A 19597-nucleotide genomic window follows, 5' to 3' on the forward strand; every position below is an offset into this window, starting at 1 on the left:
AAAAAATGACCTTGAAAAAAAATTCGATCCATCACCGTATTGGCGCCTTCGAACAGAATACTTTCTCCCTTGACTTTTTTTCTATCATACAAAATAAGCGATATATTTAAGGTGGTCAAGTTAGGTGAAATACCCTGTATACCGGGCGCGTGTGTCATTGTGGCGAAATTCGGAACAGTGATAGCGATTATCGACCGATATCGTTTCGATCGCGCTTGTGACGCGACAGATGACGCGAGTAATCGCGTACACTTACGAATAAAACTGTTATTAATTTTCAAATACACTTCAATTTAAAAATGTAAAAAGGAATCGCAGGATAAATGAATTTTCGCATCGATTTACGTTCACGGCGAAGAATGTAACAATACTAGCAGCTGACTGTGCCATCGATCGACGAGGTTCAGAGAAACATATGCCGAACAGGCCCCGATTCTACGTCACTCGCCTCGCTTATCTCTCTCACACACAGCAGAGACAAAGGGCAGCATCGGCACGTGTTCGGCCAGCTAGTCAGTCGTAAAACAGAATCAGTCAAGCTAGTTCATGCGACACATTTTAGACATATTTGATTCAGTTATGTATTAAGTAGCATGTAAGAAATACAGTGATATAAACAATCAGCGAATACTTATTAAATTCCTGTTTACATTTTTAAATTGAAGTGTATTTGAAAAATTAATAACAGTTTTATTCGTAAGTAACTCGGAAGAATCGTGATACACGTACACGTAGACATTCACGAATAACATAATCGCGGTACGTGTTTACTTAATTGCATAGTGGTTAGTGCCTGAAAGGATTATTTGTGGATACTTGTGGACACTGTGGACAATCGTGGGGCGTGTATAATCGCATGTGGGTGATTTTTGTTCACAACATTGTGTATTGGAACTGGCATTCACTCTTTCTCTGTGAAAATCTCGTCGGGCGAGTTTTGATATGCCCTTCTGGATTTTCATAAGACAGGTTGAATCTTATTCAACGTAAGGTGTTCGCATTCCCATAAGTGGACAAAAATCTAAGGCTGTCGATAATGTCGGTAAGCAGAATATTTCATGCTGCGTGAGAACCACTAGCACTCGCCTGCCGCAACCGTCAGCACGAACGCAGCTATTTAGCGGATTGTCATTCTACAGGCGGAACTTTAAATGTTAATAACTTTGCAACGAAGCCTCCATCAACAAATTAGTATTCTTGATTTTCGTCTTATTTTGGCCTCTACTATCGCTCATTAAAATTTTTGCTAGAGGTAACCGACCACCCTGTATATATTTCGGTCATTATCACTATAAAATTTAAAACAATTCAAAATTCATAAACTCTCGGCACTGCTTCTAAAATTCTTTTTTTTTTTAAGTATCACTGACCCCCATCTCCATGTTTAATAGTAGTAGGATTCGTATTTTTTTTATTTTTAATTCTTCATTAGGATTACGCCATACAGTAACTTTGCCATCTGATCAATGAAAAAGATTAAATTTGCTTTCGTCAGCAAGAATAACTTCATTCCAAAACTGAAATCCATAGTTAGATACTGTCTCGCAAACTCTAGTCTCCCTTTCTTATTTTTATCGCTGACAAATTGTTCATTTCTTGCTATACGCTCGTGAAAATCAATCTTTCTTAGTACTCTTCTTACAATTTTTAGATTAGCAGATATTTGCAAATATTTTTTCACCTCCTTCGACAAATTAGGTGCACTCAGCTTTGGATTTTCTTTGATTTTTCCAACTATCCCATCGCTCATCGTACGCATTAAATTTTTTGTTCGATGCTGTTCTTAATTTATTTGTAATTCTATTTTCTTCTCTATAGCGTTTTTAATAATGTATTTTGAGCAGTGCTAATACTTTTTACCAATCATTTTTGCAATTTCTCGATAGCTTTTCCCCATTTTGAAAGTTCATCGCGACAATTTTCCGCGCCTCTAGCGTCGGCATAATAATAATAGCAAACACGTTTGCTAGCATGCTAAAGCAATGATCTTATGGTTAACGTTCTTCCATTTTTTTTTCGGGGATTCCTGGAGGAGAATACCAGATAGTGTTACGATTTTAGCTGCGAGATGTTTTCTGCACCGTATATATTAGCTTATTTTTATTATGTTGAGCAATATTCATGTCATTATTACACAATAAATACAGATATATATGACCTAATCATATTGTGACTATTAAAAAAAGAATTTTCTTTTGTTCCTATGCTATTAGCATGATTGCGTCTAAACGGCTGAATGAAGTTCATGAAACTTTACATTTAAATTTTCTGTTCTCGTTTCAAGGTCTGATTAGATTTTGAGCGTGATCAGCTCCCGGATAATGATGATTATGCGCCTTATAGTTTTATAATTATTTCGATCCATATACATTATTTGTAAAAAATGTTTTAAAACGATTTATATAAATCTTGAGAAGGATTAAGATCAAATAAACTTTATCCCTATTTTTTCTATCTGCTGTTATAGCAGTGACTCATGCAGGTTGACGACAGTGTTTTGTTTATACTCCTCGCGGGTCGCTGGGTCGTAGAAACAACGAAGATGGAGGAATGAGGGGGCGTAGACATACATACATAGCCTAGTTCCGTGGATTTTTAAAGGGCAATAATTAAAAATACAATTCTATCGCATGAATAGCAGTCAATTTAATGTATTCCATTTTACAGTAATGAATTCAGTGGGGAATAAAAAAAAAGGCAAGACGAATGTGGACGTTTTAATATACGGCGTGTGGTAATGTTACAAATAAATAAGGATTTTTTACATCCTAATGGAAGGAGGGAAATTGAGATCCATCAGATTTCCATTGAACGGTAACGTGCACGTTTATTGTTTTTCCAATATTTAAATTATTTTTTTGTTATGTAAAGTTAAGTCAAATATACAGGGTGTCCCGCAAATAGTGTAAGAACCGGAAATGGGGGGTAGGTGAGACGATTCTAAACACACAATTTCCTTTGCAAAAATGTCGGATGGGGCTTCGTTTTTGAATTATTAACGAAAAACACTGACCAATCACGGCGCTCGCCTTCCGCGCGCTCAGGGCCGTCCGACCTCGGAGAGCCACCCGCGCCGGGTATGTAGCAAGATGCGCGTTGAAGATACATCGAGGAACGAATACAAATAATTAAAAATACTGCCACTGCAATTGTTACCGCATTCGTTAATAACTACGTAATTAGTACGTAAATTACTAAATCGAATTTATTAATTATTTGTATTCGCTGTTTCCAAGAAAAAGGAATAAAATCTCGGAATTTTTAGAAAATTAACCCTTCGCAACCGAGTGACGCTTCTCGCCAGAGTGTTTTAAAATTAAAATAAGAATTATTATCAGAAAATTAAAATAAATGCGGTAACAACCATTTGTAATCGTTTGTTATTAAAAACTGTACTGAAAAAGCAGACTGGATTTCTGCGTACCGAAACATTCCTCGAATGCAAAGGGTTAATAGAGAAATAATTGAAATTCGACTTACCCATTCATCTGCAAGTTGACCTACTGCGCTGACAATAGGGCCCGGCCAATGCACCGCTGTCGATCATGGCAAGGTCGAAGACTCCAACGAAAATCAGCTGATGGGCCCAGCCCGGTCACTGTACCTGCTTCTCACCCCGAAAACACTTCACAGCACGGTCACTAACACTTTTCACTTTCGCATACCGATGCGTTCCGTTGCACCCTTCTTCGATTGTTGCTCCTTCCTGGGTTGATAACGGTGCCTGGATGTTGCTCCCTCCTGAATTGTTACTCTCTTCCTGAATGGTTGTTGCTCCCTGAATTGTTGCTCCTTCGAATCTTGCTCCCTTCAGGATTGTTGTTCCTTTTCGCTGGGATAATGGGCGCGATACGTGCGGGCGGCTTTCTCTTCGCGTTCCCCTTGGAGTCCGCGAAAACGAAGAACGAACGATAATACTCTGCGTTTACGCGTTCCATCGCGATGCGTCCGCTTCTGTTCAGAAACGCGTAGTTCTGTGAAAATTTTGACTGACAAATTTGCATTTCCCTCCCGAAAAAGTTCCAGGTAAGGCAACCCATTGTCGCGCGATTCGGAGTTACCCTGCGATCGCGAACGTGCAGACCACGTTTGCCGCAAATGTTTGCTGCAAAACCGTACGGTCGGCTCTTCTAATAGAATTTTTAAGATTCACCGTGAATATTTTTTTATGGATAACATATTTAATTGTACACACAAAAATATTTAACACAATATTAAAAAATATATCTTCTTGGAATTTTCATTTGAGAAATAAGAACTAGAAAAAATATTATTTAATATTCTTTTTAATATTTTTGTTTTTTGTTGCTCCAATATTATTTATTATCGCATATTATCTATTATGTAATTGACTCCTTCTTCGTGGATTAATTTTGATAACAACACATTTTTATTTTATTTAATTTCTCATGGTATATTCTTCTTTCTTTTTTATAACAAATTTCCATGGAAAAATATTCCCGGTGGAATCTTAAAAATTCTATTAGAAGAGTCGACCGTACGGTTTAGCAGCAAACATTTGCGGCAAACATGGTCTGCACGTTCACCGATCGCAGGTAACTCCGAATCGCGCGACAATAGGTTGCCCTACCTGGAACTTTTTCGGGGAGGGAAATGCAATTTGTCAGTCAAAATTTTTCACAAAACCTACGCGTTTCTGATCAGAAGCGGACGCACGCGATGGAACGCGTAACGCAGAGTATTATCGTTCGTTCTTCGTTTTCGCGGACTCCAAGGGGAACGCGAAGAAAGCCGCCCGCACGTATCGCGCCCATTATCCCAGCGAAAAGGAACAACAATCCTGAAGGGAGCAAGATTCGAAGGAGCAACAATTCAGGGAGCAACAACCATTCAGGAAGGAGTAACAATTCAGGAGGGAGCAACATCCAGGCACCGTTATCAACCCAGGAAGGAGCAACAATCGAAGAAGGGTGCAACGGAACGCATCGGTATGCGAAAGTGAAAAGTGTTAGTGACCGTGCTGTGAAGTGTTTTCGGGGTGAGAAGCAGGTACAGTGACGGGCTGGCCCATCAGCTGATTTTCGTTGGAGTCTTCGACCTTGCCATGATCGACAGCGGTGCATTGGCCGGGCCCTATTGTCAGCGCAGTAGGTCAACTTGCAGATGAATGGGTAAGTCGAATTTCAATTATTTCTCTATTAACCCTTTGCATTCGAGGAATGCTTCGGTACGCAGAAATCCAGTCTGCTTTTTCAGTACAGTTTTTAATAACAAACGATTACAAATGGTTCTTACCGCATTTATTTTAATTTTCTGATAATAATTCTTATTTTAATTTTAAAACACTCTGGCGAGAACCGTCACTCGGTTGCGAAGGGTTAATTTTCTAAAAATTCCGAGATTTTATTCCTTTTTCCTTGGAAACAGCGAATACAAATAATTAATAAATTCGATTTAGTAATTTACGTACTAATTACGTAGTTATTAACGAATTCGGTAACAATTGCAGTGGCAGTATTTTTAATTATTTGTATTCGTTCCTCGATGTATCTTCAACGCGCATCTTGCTACATACCCGGCGCGGTGGCTCTCCGAGGTCGGACGGCCCTGAGCGCGCGGAAGGCGAGCGCCGTGATTGGTCAGTGTTTTTCGTTAATAATTCAAAAACGAAGCCCATCCGACATTTTTGCAAAGGAAATTGTTGTTTAGAATCGTCTCACCTACCCCCCATTTCCGGTTCTTACACTATTTACTGGACACCCTGTATAACATTTGATTCTGTGTAACAAATTGATACGGTTATTAAAAAGCGTAGCGGCGAAAGTCAGTATAGCAATTAATTTTTCTATTTAGATCATATTGTAGGAAGTCCAACCGTTAGACTCGAAAAATTAAACGGCCTAAAGAAAAGGTAAAAGAAACCGCCTGCCGGGCACGACCGATCAGCTGGCGGTCACCGAAAAGTAAACAGGCGACAAGTGAACGACCGAGAGAACGAGTGTGAGAGAGAGTGCGAATGACCATTAAAGCGAGAATTAAATATTAGGTGCGATAACCGCAAGTACCGTGTATGTGAGATGTGAGTGAGTGACGGATATATATTAAGAGACATTCAAGACGAAAGGGGAGAGTTTTTGGCGAAGTGACAGCGAGACAGCGAGATAGTGAGAGTACGAGTAAAATATATCATTATTCAAATTACACTGCTGAATTCATTTGATAATCCCACAATATCTTTACAAAATATGTGTTACTGAAGTTTGTTACAGCGTGCACGGTACTGACTAAGAGTGGTTTTTCTTTTTAATTAATCCTTGATTAACCCTTTATGAGTGAGACTGCTTGAACAACGTTATTCTAAAATATTTGTGGAATACGTTTTTAATGTGGTATAGGTAGGTAGTATATGCACTGTATAAGATTTCGTATCATTTTTCCTTTCTAGAAAGGTAGGAGAAAAGTTTTGTTTGATCTTAATCCTTCTTAAGATTTATATAAATCGTTTTAAACATTTTTTACAAATAATGTATATGGATCGAAATAATTATAAAACTATAAGACGCATAATCATCATTGGATTCAAGAGCTGATCACGGTCAAAATCTAATCAGACAACACGAGAAACGAGAATATAAAATTTAAATGTAAAGTTTCATTGAAATTCATTCAGCCGTTTAGACGCAATCATGTTAATAGCATACGTATGTGCGCAAATAGGCACAGAAAAAAATCTCTATTTTTGTACTAGTCACAATATGATCAGGGGGTCTTAAAACGTGTATTTTCGCTAAAAAAATGTTCGAAATTTTTTTTCATTATAATACTTTCCTTATACCTTACATAAGTCGGAATATAAACATACTGGGACAGTTGAGACTTGGAATCGCATGCCGATTATCGCGAGACCGTATTTCAGCTGTTTCTCTTTTACAAGAGCAAGAAGGAAAGGCTCACACTAGCGTTCTTTATCGTTTCCCCGAAATTGCGCGAAGTGCCGAGCTCACGTACACGTGGCTCGTGCGGTAGTATATGCCTGCTATCACCACCACTCCGTTAGACGCTAAGGAAGTTCGTCGTCACTGTTGTCGATTTCGATGCACTCAATTATGCCCGATCTGGCCACACTGCTGCCCAGTGCATTTTTGGCATTTCTGTGTCTAACGTGAACAACACGAGTATGACTCGTATCGACATTTCATCCAAACATGAATATCACGCGTCGAATTCGTAAATATCGATATTTCGTCGATCGACATATCGTGTTTCAAATTCCGACATTCGGTTCCTTTACGATTGTTCGGGCGTATGGGTTAGGCACGGCTTCTTCGGAATTTCAGCGTAGTGCATGAGGTTAGGAAAGCAGCGCTTTTAGCATCATATAATATTGTAGATAACGCATGTTTGGTTTTTTGTTTTGGCTTTGTTGCGGCGTATTTGTTTGATTTGGACTAATGCGATGTGCCGTTCTATCCTCCATATCTGTCCATATCTGTATCGTGATATATGGGATCAATCTATCCCGAAGGTTTGTTAAATTTAATATTCACTTCCATTATACTCGATGCAAATACGTTCGATATCTTATGTACTATACTCTTCTGCCAAATATAAAAAATCAACCAATAACAATTTGGCTACGTTTGAAATATGACTTTACATTCATTCGTTGCTACGCTACCTTCAATACATATTGTTGTGTAAATAAAATCGTTGCTTTACAGGATATTGAGAATGTTGAAAAGCTGATGCTTTTAACTAAGAAGTCCGGATAGAGGAATGGGAGTTTATCGGGGAAGTGAATTGGGCACAAAATTGATTTTCTTTTCGTCGACCGTTTATTTAAATTAAATATGCAAAATAAGAAAATCAATGAATAATAACAACACAAAAATCAATAGTCCTCCGAAACAGATAGAATTAAACTATTTCGGCGCCTCTGGTCGTTTCGCGAGGCCTCGGCCGTTGCTCTCGACACGTTGAGGTAGGCTATGGTTCCTGCGAACAGAAAAACACGGCTATGTGTTAGACACACGTAAACACGTTACACATATATTCGCCGCGTTCGTTTCCTCGCGCTCCTGGCTTCGTATACGAACGTACAGGAGCGGGGAATTTTCCAGTTCGTAATATACGAATTATTTTGTGAACTGTATGTTTTTACAGGTTTAAAAAGGAATTAAACTTCTTTTCTTTGCCGATTTGCGTCGATTGCCTAGTGGACGGGGGCGCAAGTGGAGGTTGTAAGGCTCAAAATGCACTGATCCCGAGAGTATGCCCACGAGTCTGTGCATCGAGTCGCACTGCAGTGCAACGGCACGACCGTCGATCTGCGGCTTCTCTTAACATGTTCCAACAGATGACCTATTGGCCGAGAGTTGCACTGCGAAGCCCGACAGCACGTTGTTCACTGCCACGAATGCACTACTCGATGTGATTCGCAGCAGTATTTGAACTCCGTTACCTCTCCGCACAGGGTGCTCCTCTAAGCGTTACACCGGCGGGATCTGTAGAAGTAAGGAGGCGAAGACCGAAAGTCAGACGTCCTAAGTGGACGTCGACCTGACTACAGTGAGCCCACCCGGAGGTACACCACGTAGGTGCCTCCCTTCTGGTGTCTCCTCAGCTGAACGGCAATCACAAAGAAGTGTAGACGGTATCCGTCGACCTCTTTGTGTTTCTAGCGTGTATACGCTTGAAACGACCGTTCAATTCTGCACAGGGAGGATCGAGCACCTTATAGGTGTATTCTCGAGCCCCCAGAATTTGCAATATTTGAAACTAATTAAGGTTTTGGGTGCACTTGTACGAATCGGAACACGATTCGTTTATCAAGCAAAATGGGAATAAAAATTTCACACTTTTTCGAGCCTTTTGGATTCGCAGCTGTGCGTAGGCTATCGATGGACCCACGCCAAACTAAACGACTGCTCGCTCGTTTACACCCTTTTTTTAATTGTAGTCTATGTGCTTAACTCGAAAGAATATCTTCTTTCGATTCGCACTCGAGTTCTGGACGGACACGATCGGGAGCCGATGTGTCTAGGGCAGAAGTCGGTGTTGGACAGTGTCGATTGACAGCCGAATATCGTCGCCGTGGTACTCTAATTAGTCGCTCCGTGGCGATGTCTAAATTTCTATCTTTGTCACATTACCAACGCGCTATTCTCTCACGGTACTGACGTCAACCAACACCGTTAGCACACTCGAATCGAAGGTAATGAGCCGTTACTGTAGGAGATGAGCGTTCTTCGTCGTGTCGTATCGATCGCAGGGAATGGCTGAGTGAACTGAATGTGTCGACTCTGATTGAATGGTTGAATGTATGAGTTTAATGACCTTAGAGACGGAATGTTTGGAAACGTTAGGAATATTCGAGAAGTAATACCGGATGAGGAACTATGCGAAATGTCAAGAACGTTCTGGAATGATTGAATTACATGAATGTGTCGACTCTAAATGGTTGCATGATTGAATGTATGAGTGCATGACTATGGTAACGCGATATTGATGCGAAACGACGAGAACGTTCTCGAAACTTGACCGGACGTGAAACCGGCAAGTGTTCGGGAGCGGGAGGATAAAAGCGCGAATACGGGAAAGAGAGGGGCTTTTTTGAGAGTGAACGTCGATCACGAAGATTACGCTACGAACGTCTATTACGTTACATGTTACGTTGTGTTTCGATTATAATTAATTTATACGTTGATACGTTGTGTTTTCGATTATAATTAATTTATACGTTGATACGTTGTGTTTTCGATTATAATTAATTTATACGTTGATACGTTGTGTGTCAATTATAATTAATTTATACGTTGATTGTGTTTCTTTCCAATTCGTGCATGTGAATTAAAAAAGGCAGATTTTACACTTCTGATCCTACATCACCGATGCAGAAAAACCAATAATACACGCGTTTTTCTATCACTGCTCGCTGTACAATTCTATTAGAGATAATCTCTTGGTTATTGTACGCTAACAGGATTAACGGTAATTGCGGCCGAGGGTAATCGCTCGGCATTATGCAATCTTTAAACAAAGAAAATTATTGAAAATTGTTCACGTAAACATTGGGGAGATAGGAAAGAAGGCTTAGTCGGACTACAGCATTTTCTTTCAAACGGAAATACGCGTACAGCGACAGAATTACATAAAGTGACTGATATTTTTACCAAGTGTTCATGGACTCTCATACAAAAGTTTTCAGTCTATTTCTGGATACGTTAAACGAATTGGTAACCACTCACAGCGAAGATCTTGGTGATTGGCTGTATGTATTGTGCGCAAGGCTTATGTACAAATTAGGTACGGATTCACTTGGATCAATACCAGCAAGAATTCACAAACACTCGATGTTGTCAGGTGAGACAAAAAATACGAATTTCTGTGTATGCAAGTAATTTGAATCCTCCAAAACTGATAATGATATTAGCCGAGTTACCAACGTATTATCAAGTAAGACTATTTATACAGTGATTCATAAATATAATAGTAAATAAAGATTAGTTTTCTTAAAATATATTTGCACATTAACCAGGAGGCAACGCAGAGTCACCACCTGGTTCGAAAGCCAAAGGTGATATTGACAATACGGATGAGAATTTGAAGGAAGTTTACAAGTAAGTTTGTATATCTTCGATGTAAAGTTCATTTGGTTTATCATTCTTTGTCATTTTAATTTTAAAGTGCTTCCTACAGATCTTGGAGACGTACGACGGCAGAAATTCAGAATTATGGTTTGCGAGCGTGTAGAAAGAGCCACTACCAGCAAAGACAGTGGAATCAGTAATATATGGCCGATGTAGAAGAGAACATGGAAGGTCTCACATTGTGTAATTCGGTAATAAAATAAACAATATAGATACATTTCATTTATAAAATGCAATGTTTGTATTGCGTTTTGGTATTATCAGGGTCGATTGTCTTCCGTTTCTTCGCCTACCCAAAGAGGGCGATCAGTTACAAACATTACGGTAAATGGTTCAACCGATACGATTGCTGGAGATCTAATTTTACCTCAGGAAAATAACGGTTACAAGACGCATGGTATGTTTACCATTTTGTGTTACAGACATTAATTACCATTTTATTTATTCAGTAGTCCATTTAATTTATTCGATATTATTACAGGATCCTCGCCTGATTCGACGAAGAGACAAGAAAGTTTAGAATATTTGATTGAAACATTACAATCGAAGAAGACGCAACCAGAAGAAAAAGTATCAGCTTTGCAAGAGTTTCAGCAATATGTTCGTGAAGGAGACGCCTCGTATATCAAACAAAATTTCAAGTAGGTTCTATTTCATCTTTGTGTATATCGTAACAACAACTACACTGTCCGACAAATTAAAACTTTTTTCAGTCTTCCAATAACCACTGATTCGTGTAGAATTACTGTATCACCCCCCAGTTTTCGAAAAACATGAGTTTTTAGTAAAACCCAAGATTTTCGACAAGAATGAGGTATTACATGAAAAATAAAAACGTTCAAAGGTTTTAATTCGTATTAAAAGATACAGGAGAGTTTCTTGAATATAGTGAAATATAATTTATTCATTGGTTTTGGCCCTATAAATAGTTGCTAAATAAATATCAAAATTTAGAAAAGTGCAAATTTAGGTAGTTTCTTCTCCGCATTATATTTGTATTCTTACCAAAATTTAATTATTTAATACGAAAACTTACCCAAGATTTGAATTCCGTTGATATTTCTAAAGAAAGAACTGTCTATACGGAATGTTGAAACGGTTTTTTTTCAATTCGAACAAATTGCGAAAGTGTAAGATGGCGAGGCGTGCTTGTATGGTATTTTACCGCCAAATGGTCGTCCGCTGTTCACAATTAGTACATACCTGCTAACACACATTCTTGAGGATGAAGCTGAGCAAAGGGTATAGCCGAATAAGGGGTTCAAATGTGCCCTTAAACCAATTTGACATACGATGGATCCATTGATAGGGCATCAGGATCAAACATTCTGTGCCAGTTCAACCCTCCGTCTTGTTCGGAAGGGTAGGTCATAGGGAAAATTCGGATTATCGAATTTGTGCCTGTTTTCCGTATTAACGAGGTACGAAAATATTATGCATAATTGGTGCATTGTGGTTACGACGATACTTGTTCAGAATTTTTCGATTTTTCATCGACAAAGAGCGAGTTCCTAAATTCTAATAATATTATAAATATGTACCGCCTTGAACTCTAGAATGATCGCATTATCCTCTATAGTAGTATAGCTATGGGGATTCTAACCCATGGGGCAATGAGGGGAGCGTGCGGCGAGGGGAAGGTAGGGCGCGCGGGGGAGTGCGGCGCGGAGAACTTTAGGCGCGGGGCCTGTGGGGAGTGGAAGAGTGGTTGCGCGCACACGAGCCGCGGAGTGGGGGATGTCAGGGGATTAGTCCAGGCCGAGCCGCCGCGGAGACCTCTCCAGACCTGGCCCGCCGTCGGAAATTTTTTAAGAGGGGGGGGAATGATCCCCGAAAACTTTTCATACCGAACCGAGGGACGGGGATGACCCCCGAAAATTTTTTTCAACACCCACAGGCATTTTTTTATTGTCTTTTCGGCGTTCTCGGTACGTTTGTTGAGATCTAAAAAAAAAGAATTACATAATGTTCTCCTAAGAAAATATTTACAGCTAGCGAAAAAAAACAACACATCATTCGGCTCGTAAATCTATTCTTTCTATTTATTATTCTAGTACTCGTATAAATTCAGATTTTTATAGTTCACTGTGGTTAGGTTTGGTCAAACTCTTGCAAAACGCGTTATAGAAAATGGTTAATATCATTACGAAACACAAGAAATAAAAAGTTTCATACTGTATACTAAATGCGAAAATTTACTCGAAAAAATTGCAGTTCCTCTTTCATCCAGAGTCGAGTCGAGTCTCGCGCAACGATGCGTTTTCGCGCTTTGTCAGCGAGTACGTTATCTGCTACGTGCCTTTCGACGAAGTCGTTGCTACGCGAATATGCAATATCGTGTTCGCGACACGCTGCGTCCAACGGATTAAAATATAAATTAAATCGACGGTCCAGCCTTAGATTTATGCGAGGAGAGAATGTGGAAGACGGGTAAATAAAATTCGAGAAATAATATATGTTTTAAATGACACTATATTGTTACAATAGAAGAATATATTGTTTTTTGAAACGTCGAATCTTAGAATTATGCGAGGAGATAAGGTGGAAGACGGGTGAAATAAAATTGGAGAAATAATATATGTTTTAAATGATACTATATATTTTTTGTTATGTTTAAAGGAAAAAATACAAAAAATAAATAAATAAAAAAAATCGGATTAAAATATAAATTAAATCGACGGTCCAGCCTTAGATTTATGCGAGGAGAGAATGTGGAAGACGGGTAAATAAAATTCGAGAAATAATATATGTTTTAAATGACACTATATTGTTACATTTTTTTATGCGAGCATCAACTACAATATCATTGATGGCACATCCTAACAGTTCACAATCTACAAGATAATCCTTGGAGTAATATTCACTGTCGCGTATGATTTTAGCAGCACTACGCGTATCTAATGTTTCGGTAATATATTGTTACGTTTTTTCTTACGAGCTTCAATTACAATATCATTGATGGCGCATGCTAACAGTTCGCAATCTACAAGATAATCCCTGCAGTAATATTCGCTGTCACGTATGATTTTAGCAGCACTACGCGTATCTAATGTTTCGATGACAGCATTGCTCTGTTGCAACACGCTAACAAAAGTTATAAATTTTTTCCTCACATCTTCTACAGTTTGATAGAGCCGCGGATATACATAGCTTACACATGGCTCAAGATTAAATAAAAATGCTACTGTATTCGGTTTGAAATACAGCGACTTATTATCAATTGTCATCTTTACAATCGACGAATCAAACATCCGACAAAATTCCACCGTTAATTCATTAATCTGCATCAATGATGATCCAGGCAATTGTGCACGTTCTTCGATGGTTGTACAGCAGTCGAATAGTGAGTTCCATGTATGCCATGGTATTCTAAGATGATTCCCACGATTATCACCGAGAAGAATTTCTACATCGGCTGTAGGTCCTACGCTGATTCCAATTTCCAAATATTTGCAGCCCGTGGATGTTAATGCGTATCTTCTGACCATGACACGCGATGGTTGGCGTGGCCTAAAAAGCATAATCATGAAAATTACCTTTTTTTCATGAAAAAACATAAATAAATAAATAAATAAAAAATTATGAAAGGTTACCTGTTAAATGTATTCTCCTTGCATGGAGATACGCCATCATCTTGCCTGATTGGAACGTAATAGCCCACGGCACTGGTACTACACATTGTTTTTCAGAGCACTATTTGTTCCGTCGAAAATTCAGCGAAGCTACTGAGCGATTGATGGAATAGCGTCCGGAGAGCCGGCTTAAATAGAGGTGCAATCCCCACCACATTTTATTCTAAAGCTACCATTTTTCCCCCCATAATGCTTTTGTTCAATCTTAACATCGCAGCATATCGCGCGATTGCATGTAACTTGGGCCTCCAAGGATAAAAGTCTCGACACGTGTTGAATGTAATATAATATCTGTGGAAGCGCTGAATATTTTATTCTAAAACTACCATTTTTTTTTTTCCATAATGCTTTTGTTCAATCTTAACATCGCAGCATATCGCGCGATTGCATGTAACTTGGGCCTCCAAGGATAAAAGTCTCGACACGTGTTGAATGTAATATAATATCATGGAAAGAATTATGCGATATCAGCAGAAACTGCATAGAACCATGTTGGCATGCAATGCATTTGAGGGAAGGGGAGAGACACCGAAAGAGTTAGGCAGAGATACCAAATCGCTGTGCTGGTATAAAAGCACGCTTTAAACTGCACAAGGCCTCAAATAGTTACAACGTGTTGCATTGAAAAAAAAGGATATTACATTTACATTTACATTTACATTCCATTTACATTCCATTTTACAATCATGGAACAATTCGCACAAGTAGAACGCCAATTGTTGGACCAATCCGAACGATTGATTTCGCAGGAAGAGTACCTCGCGTGGGAAGAACGGTGCAACGAGTGTATCGAATCTTTGGAAGAACACAGCCGCGTGAAACGCCCGCGATTATCGATCGGTGTTCGACAATCGTTGGTTGCTCGAATCGCGCGACTCGAAGGATTGAAACATTTGGTGCGCAGACGTTTCGCGCGTCAAGGTGCCGGACATTCGAGTACGGGACTTTTGTGGCGTGAAATACACACTGCGTTCGATACTCGCGTATTAACAGGTGTCATCCTAAATTCGAATTATATCGAACCGCGCAACTTCCTCCAGGATGCAGAGACCATTGTGCTGGAGCATGTTCGGGACACCTTGAGGAAACATCGAAACCTCAAAGTGAACACGGTGTTCAACGGCGAATTTGTGGCAGGTGACAAGCATGCTTGTAAAAGCATCAACACCCAAAACTGTGAACTCTTCCACACATCCGATCTGCAGGAGTGGTACCAGCGATGCGTCGTCGAATCCACCCTGGCATCGCTGGAAGAGTTCCAGGAACGCGACAGCGGATGGGCATTGGCGAGAATCATGAATCTGACCGTCAATGTCAATAAGTATAATCCACTCCGCGCGGGGTGTCACTTCAAGTTGCCGCGAGAAATCATGCTGAAGAGGGCAACAATAAGCATACAATCCTCGGACAACGCATGTTTCGCGTGGGCAGTTGTCGCAGCTCTTCATCCAGCAACAAAATATCCTGAACGTCCAGGTTCATACCCGCAGTATACGTCGATCCTAAATCTCCAGGGCATTGAGTTCCCAATGTCTCTGGGGTATATTGGGAAGTTTGAACGGCTGAACGACATCTCCGTCAATGTCTACAGCTTCGAGGAGAAGATGAAGAAGGGGCCAACAGTCTTCCCGCTGCACCTCACCAGCCAGAAGAGGGATAGACATGTAAACTTGCTTTACACGCCGAATCAAGAGCACGGCGATGTAGGGCACTTTGCATGCATTAAGGACTTGTCCAGGCTGGTGGGCATGCAGCTGAGCAGGCACAAAGCCAAGAAATTCATCTGCGATCGGTATGTATAAAAAAAAATTTATGAAATGTTTAAAAAATGTTGAAATATATGTGAAATTAAATAAATTTTTTTGGGGTTTACAGATGCATGCACTACTTCGGATCTACCGAGAAGTTGGAGGTGCATTCGCTGGACTGCGGGCAGATAAACAACTGCGCCATTCTGCTGCCCAGCGAAGGCGACAATCTGCTCAATTTCAGCAACCACGATAGGAAGGAGCGGCTCCCTTTCGTGGTATATGCAGATCTGGAGTGCATCATCGCAAAAACGTTGGACAACCAAGCGGGTGATAATAAATTACATACATATCAACACCACAATGTACACAGCATTGCATATTATATGCATTGTTCATATGATACATCACTGTCGATGTATCGATGTCGCCGCGACACAGATTGTGTTTCATGGTTCGTCGACGAACTTAAAAATTTTGCAAACTTTGCCAAACCTATTCTTACCAGTAATGTTCCCATGCTGGATTTAACTCCCGAACAGTTGACGACATTTCGCAATGCAGCACATTGTCATATTTGCGAAGAACCATTCAAGGCTAGCGATGTACGAGTTCGCGATCATTGCCATCTGTCCGGACGGTTCAGAGGCCCAGCACATTCGGAGTGCAATTTAAATTATAAAAATGTGTTTTACATCCCCATAGTTTTCCATAATTTATCCGGCTATGATTCGCATTTCATTATCGAGGAAATAGCTACCGCTTTCGAAGGTCACATTGATGTATTACCTATAACTAAAGAAAAATATATTTCTTTCACAAAACATGTTGAAGATACGGATGAATCAGACTCGCAAAATTATATTAAATTACGATTCATCGATTCATACAAATTTCTAAATACCAGTCTCGACAAATTAGCATCTTTTCTTAACACAGATCAATTAAAAATTTTGCGATCCCAATTTGGAACATTATCCACTGAAGATTTCAATTTATTGACGCGAAAGGGTGTCTTTCCATATGAATACCTTGATTGCGCGAACAAGCTGCAGGATCCATGCTTACCACCGCGCGAGTCATTCTACAGTTCGTTAACGGGCGAGACTGTATCAGAGACCGATTACGCACACGCCGAGACAGTCTGGCAGCGTTTCGAGATTAGAACCTTGGGCGAATACAGCGATTTGTATTTGAAAACTGATGTCTTGTTATTGGCAGATATTTTTGAAAATTTTCGCGAAAGTTGTATCAAGAGCTACGGATTAGATTCAGCGCATTACTATACTCTACCTGGTTTCACATGGGATGCAATGCTAAAACATACCAAAATTACATTCGAATTGCTCACAGACATCGATATGGTCATGTTTATCGAACGCGGTATACGCGGGGGCTTAAGTCAATGTTCCGGAAGATACGCACATGCCAATAACAAGTACATGTCATCTTACGACGCATCGGAAGAGTCATCGTACTTGATGTACTTTGACGTGAACAATTTGTATGGATGGGCAATGTGTCAGCCTCTACCATACGCTAAATTTCAATGGGTCGAAGATGTTGTAAATTTTGACGTATCTTCAATCGGCGTCGATTCGCCCACGGGATACATTCTCGAGGTAGATCTGGAATATCCGCAACGTCTGCACGATGCTCATGCAGATCTGCCGTTCTGTCCGACGCGTGCCAAACCACCTGGCAGCAGGCAGGACAAGTTACTCGCGACGGTATACGATAAGCAGCGTTACATAATCCATTATCGCAACCTGCAGCAGTGCACGCGTCACGGTCTTCGTATTACAAAGATACACCGCGTGCTTCAATTCGCTCAATCTCCCTGGCTTCGCGATTACATCGAACTCAACACACGATTTAGAACAAGCGCGACAAACGACTTTGAAAAGAATTTGTACAAATTGATGAACAACGCAGTATTCGGTAAAACTATGGAAAATGTACGAAACCATGTGGATGTAAAACTTGTGACACATTGGGAAGGGCGATATGGCGCGGAGGCAATGATCGCGAAACCGAATTTCCACAGCAGAAGTGTTTTTTCGGAAAATTTAGTAGCTGTTGAATTGCGAAAACTCGAGGTGAAATTCAACAAACCGATATACGTGGGTATGTGCATTCTGGACATATCAAAACTTTGTTTGTATGAATTTCACCACGAGTACATGTCTCCTAAACACGGGCAAAATTGTAAAATTCTATACACCGACACTGACAGTCTTATTTATCACATTCGGTGCGACGATATCTACGAGTCTATGAAGCACAATATCGATAGATTCGACACAAGCGATTATCCTACCGACAATCCATATAATATGCCACGCGTAAATAAGAAGGTTCCGGGGCTGATGAAGGATGAAAATAACGGTGCGATAATGACTGAATTCATAGGTCTTAGAGCGAAAATGTATGCACTTCGCGTAGACGGCAAAAAAGATACGAAGAAGGCGAAAGGCGTCAAGACCAACGTCATAGCCAGAACGATAACTTTCGTCGACTACGCGCAGTGTTTGCGCAAAGAGATCGAAATGGTTCGCAGACAATCATGCATACGGTCTAAATTGCACAAAGTGTACACCATTTCGGAATCCAAAATCGCTCTAAGTCCGTATGACGACAAGCGATATATCGTACCCGATTCGACCGACACTCTGCCCTGGGGACATTATAATATACCGTTGTAAAATAGAAATTATTATTATTGTATTTATTATAAATAGTGGAATTTATTGTATAATATAAAATTGTTTACAAATTGTCCGCAAATGTATAGAAATTAGTATTTATTAACTCATTCATATAAATAGTGGGATTAATGTGTAAAATAAAAGTCGCCACTCATGTATATGTATATGCATCATTGTATTTTATTGAACCATGTATTATTTTACAATACATTATTTTTATTTATCCAAGAATTGTGTGATTTATCAAAGCCCAACCACTTGACATACACCTTATCCCCCTTTCTACGCAACACTTTTTCCACTAGATGCACATCAGGATCTGTGACGCGTTGCAGCTCATGTTCGTAGAATCCTCCGGCAACAGGTTTTCCAAAGGAATCGAGGAGCAGATACGTCGCGGGATTAGTTGCCTGTACTTTGGCTATTTTAAACACCTCCGTTGTCCAATTCGGTGTATAGCCTTTATCGAAGATGGTTTTAAATTTGCTCACGCGCACAAACTCGCCCAATTTGAATCTCGCTGGAGCAGCGATCTTTATGTTGCTGTATACTGTAGCTAGCAGCTTATCGGCGATCGCAGGGGTAACATCGCAAGGACGCATTCCGATGGTTCTATGTTTTCGTGCGTTATACTCTGCAAGTAGACGCGGTAGTGCATCAGCCCATTTATAGGTTCCATTGAGCGTAAACAGTTTCCACATATTGTTCTTCAAAGTTCGATTGAAACGTTCTACGACGGAGGCCTTCATCACCGAATACGTCGAATAATGATTAATGCCATGCTTTGTCATGAGTTTCTGCACATCAACGTTGTAAAATTCTTTTCCTTGATCGGTTTGCAAATTTTTCGGATGTCGATCTCTAAATATCTTTGCAAACGCTTTAGTCACCTCAGCACC

At 40.0% G+C, this 19597-nt stretch overlaps 3 protein-coding genes across 3 annotated transcripts; 2 read left to right on the forward strand and 1 right to left on the reverse strand.

The window, feature by feature from the left end:
* Nucleotides 1-10725: 10725 nt before the first annotated feature.
* On the forward strand, nt 10726-11387 carry LOC122404290. Its single transcript, XM_043408223.1, has 4 exons — nt 10726-10801; nt 10875-11007; nt 11092-11251; nt 11324-11387. Exons 1-4 carry the CDS (start codon nt 10754-10756, stop codon nt 11385-11387), a joined length of 405 nt encoding a protein of 134 aa, XP_043264158.1. The 5' UTR covers nt 10726-10753.
* A 1969-nt stretch (nt 11388-13356) lies between these two features.
* LOC122404289 lies at nt 13357-14420 on the reverse strand. The gene is made up of 2 exons (XM_043408222.1): nt 14204-14420; nt 13357-14120 (listed from the first exon to the last, which is right to left on the reverse strand). The coding sequence occupies exons 1-2, from the start codon at nt 14287-14289 to the stop codon at nt 13508-13510; spliced, it is 699 nt and encodes a 232-aa protein (XP_043264157.1). The 5' UTR covers nt 14290-14420; the 3' UTR covers nt 13357-13507.
* A 202-nt stretch (nt 14421-14622) lies between these two features.
* On the forward strand, nt 14623-18737 carry LOC122404288. The gene is made up of 2 exons (XM_043408221.1): nt 14623-16034; nt 16118-18737. Exons 1-2 carry the CDS (start codon nt 14929-14931, stop codon nt 18693-18695), a joined length of 3684 nt encoding a protein of 1227 aa, XP_043264156.1. The 5' UTR covers nt 14623-14928; the 3' UTR covers nt 18696-18737.
* Nucleotides 18738-19597: the final 860 nt, after the last annotated feature.

Source organism: Colletes gigas, unplaced genomic scaffold (assembly GCF_013123115.1).
Source record: "Colletes gigas isolate AHSC1104 unplaced genomic scaffold, ASM1312311v1 Colletes_gigas_Sc00155, whole genome shotgun sequence".
In the NCBI taxonomy this organism is placed as follows: domain Eukaryota; kingdom Metazoa; phylum Arthropoda; class Insecta; order Hymenoptera; family Colletidae; genus Colletes; species Colletes gigas.

Bases quoted from the DNA above. Each gene is read 5' to 3' on its own strand.
- LOC122404290 (XM_043408223.1), top strand. From the start codon at position 10,754: ATGGCCGATGTAGAAGAGAACATGGAAGGTCTCACATTGTGTAATTCG. The intron at 10,802-10,874 runs GTAATAAAATAA...TGGTATTATCAG, and splicing joins GTCTCACATTGTGTAATTCG to GGTCGATTGTCTTCCGTTTC. The intron at 11,252-11,323 runs GTAGGTTCTATT...AACTTTTTTCAG, and splicing joins TATATCAAACAAAATTTCAA to TCTTCCAATAACCACTGATT.
- LOC122404289 (XM_043408222.1), bottom strand. From the start codon at position 14,289: ATGTGTAGTACCAGTGCCGTGGGCTATTACGTTCCAATCAGGCAAGAT. The intron at 14,121-14,203 runs GTAACCTTTCAT...TATGCTTTTTAG, and splicing joins AAGGAGAATACATTTAACAG to GCCACGCCAACCATCGCGTG.
- LOC122404288 (XM_043408221.1), top strand. From the start codon at position 14,929: ATGGAACAATTCGCACAAGTAGAACGCCAATTGTTGGACCAATCCGAA. The intron at 16,035-16,117 runs GTATGTATAAAA...TGGGGTTTACAG, and splicing joins AAGAAATTCATCTGCGATCG to ATGCATGCACTACTTCGGAT.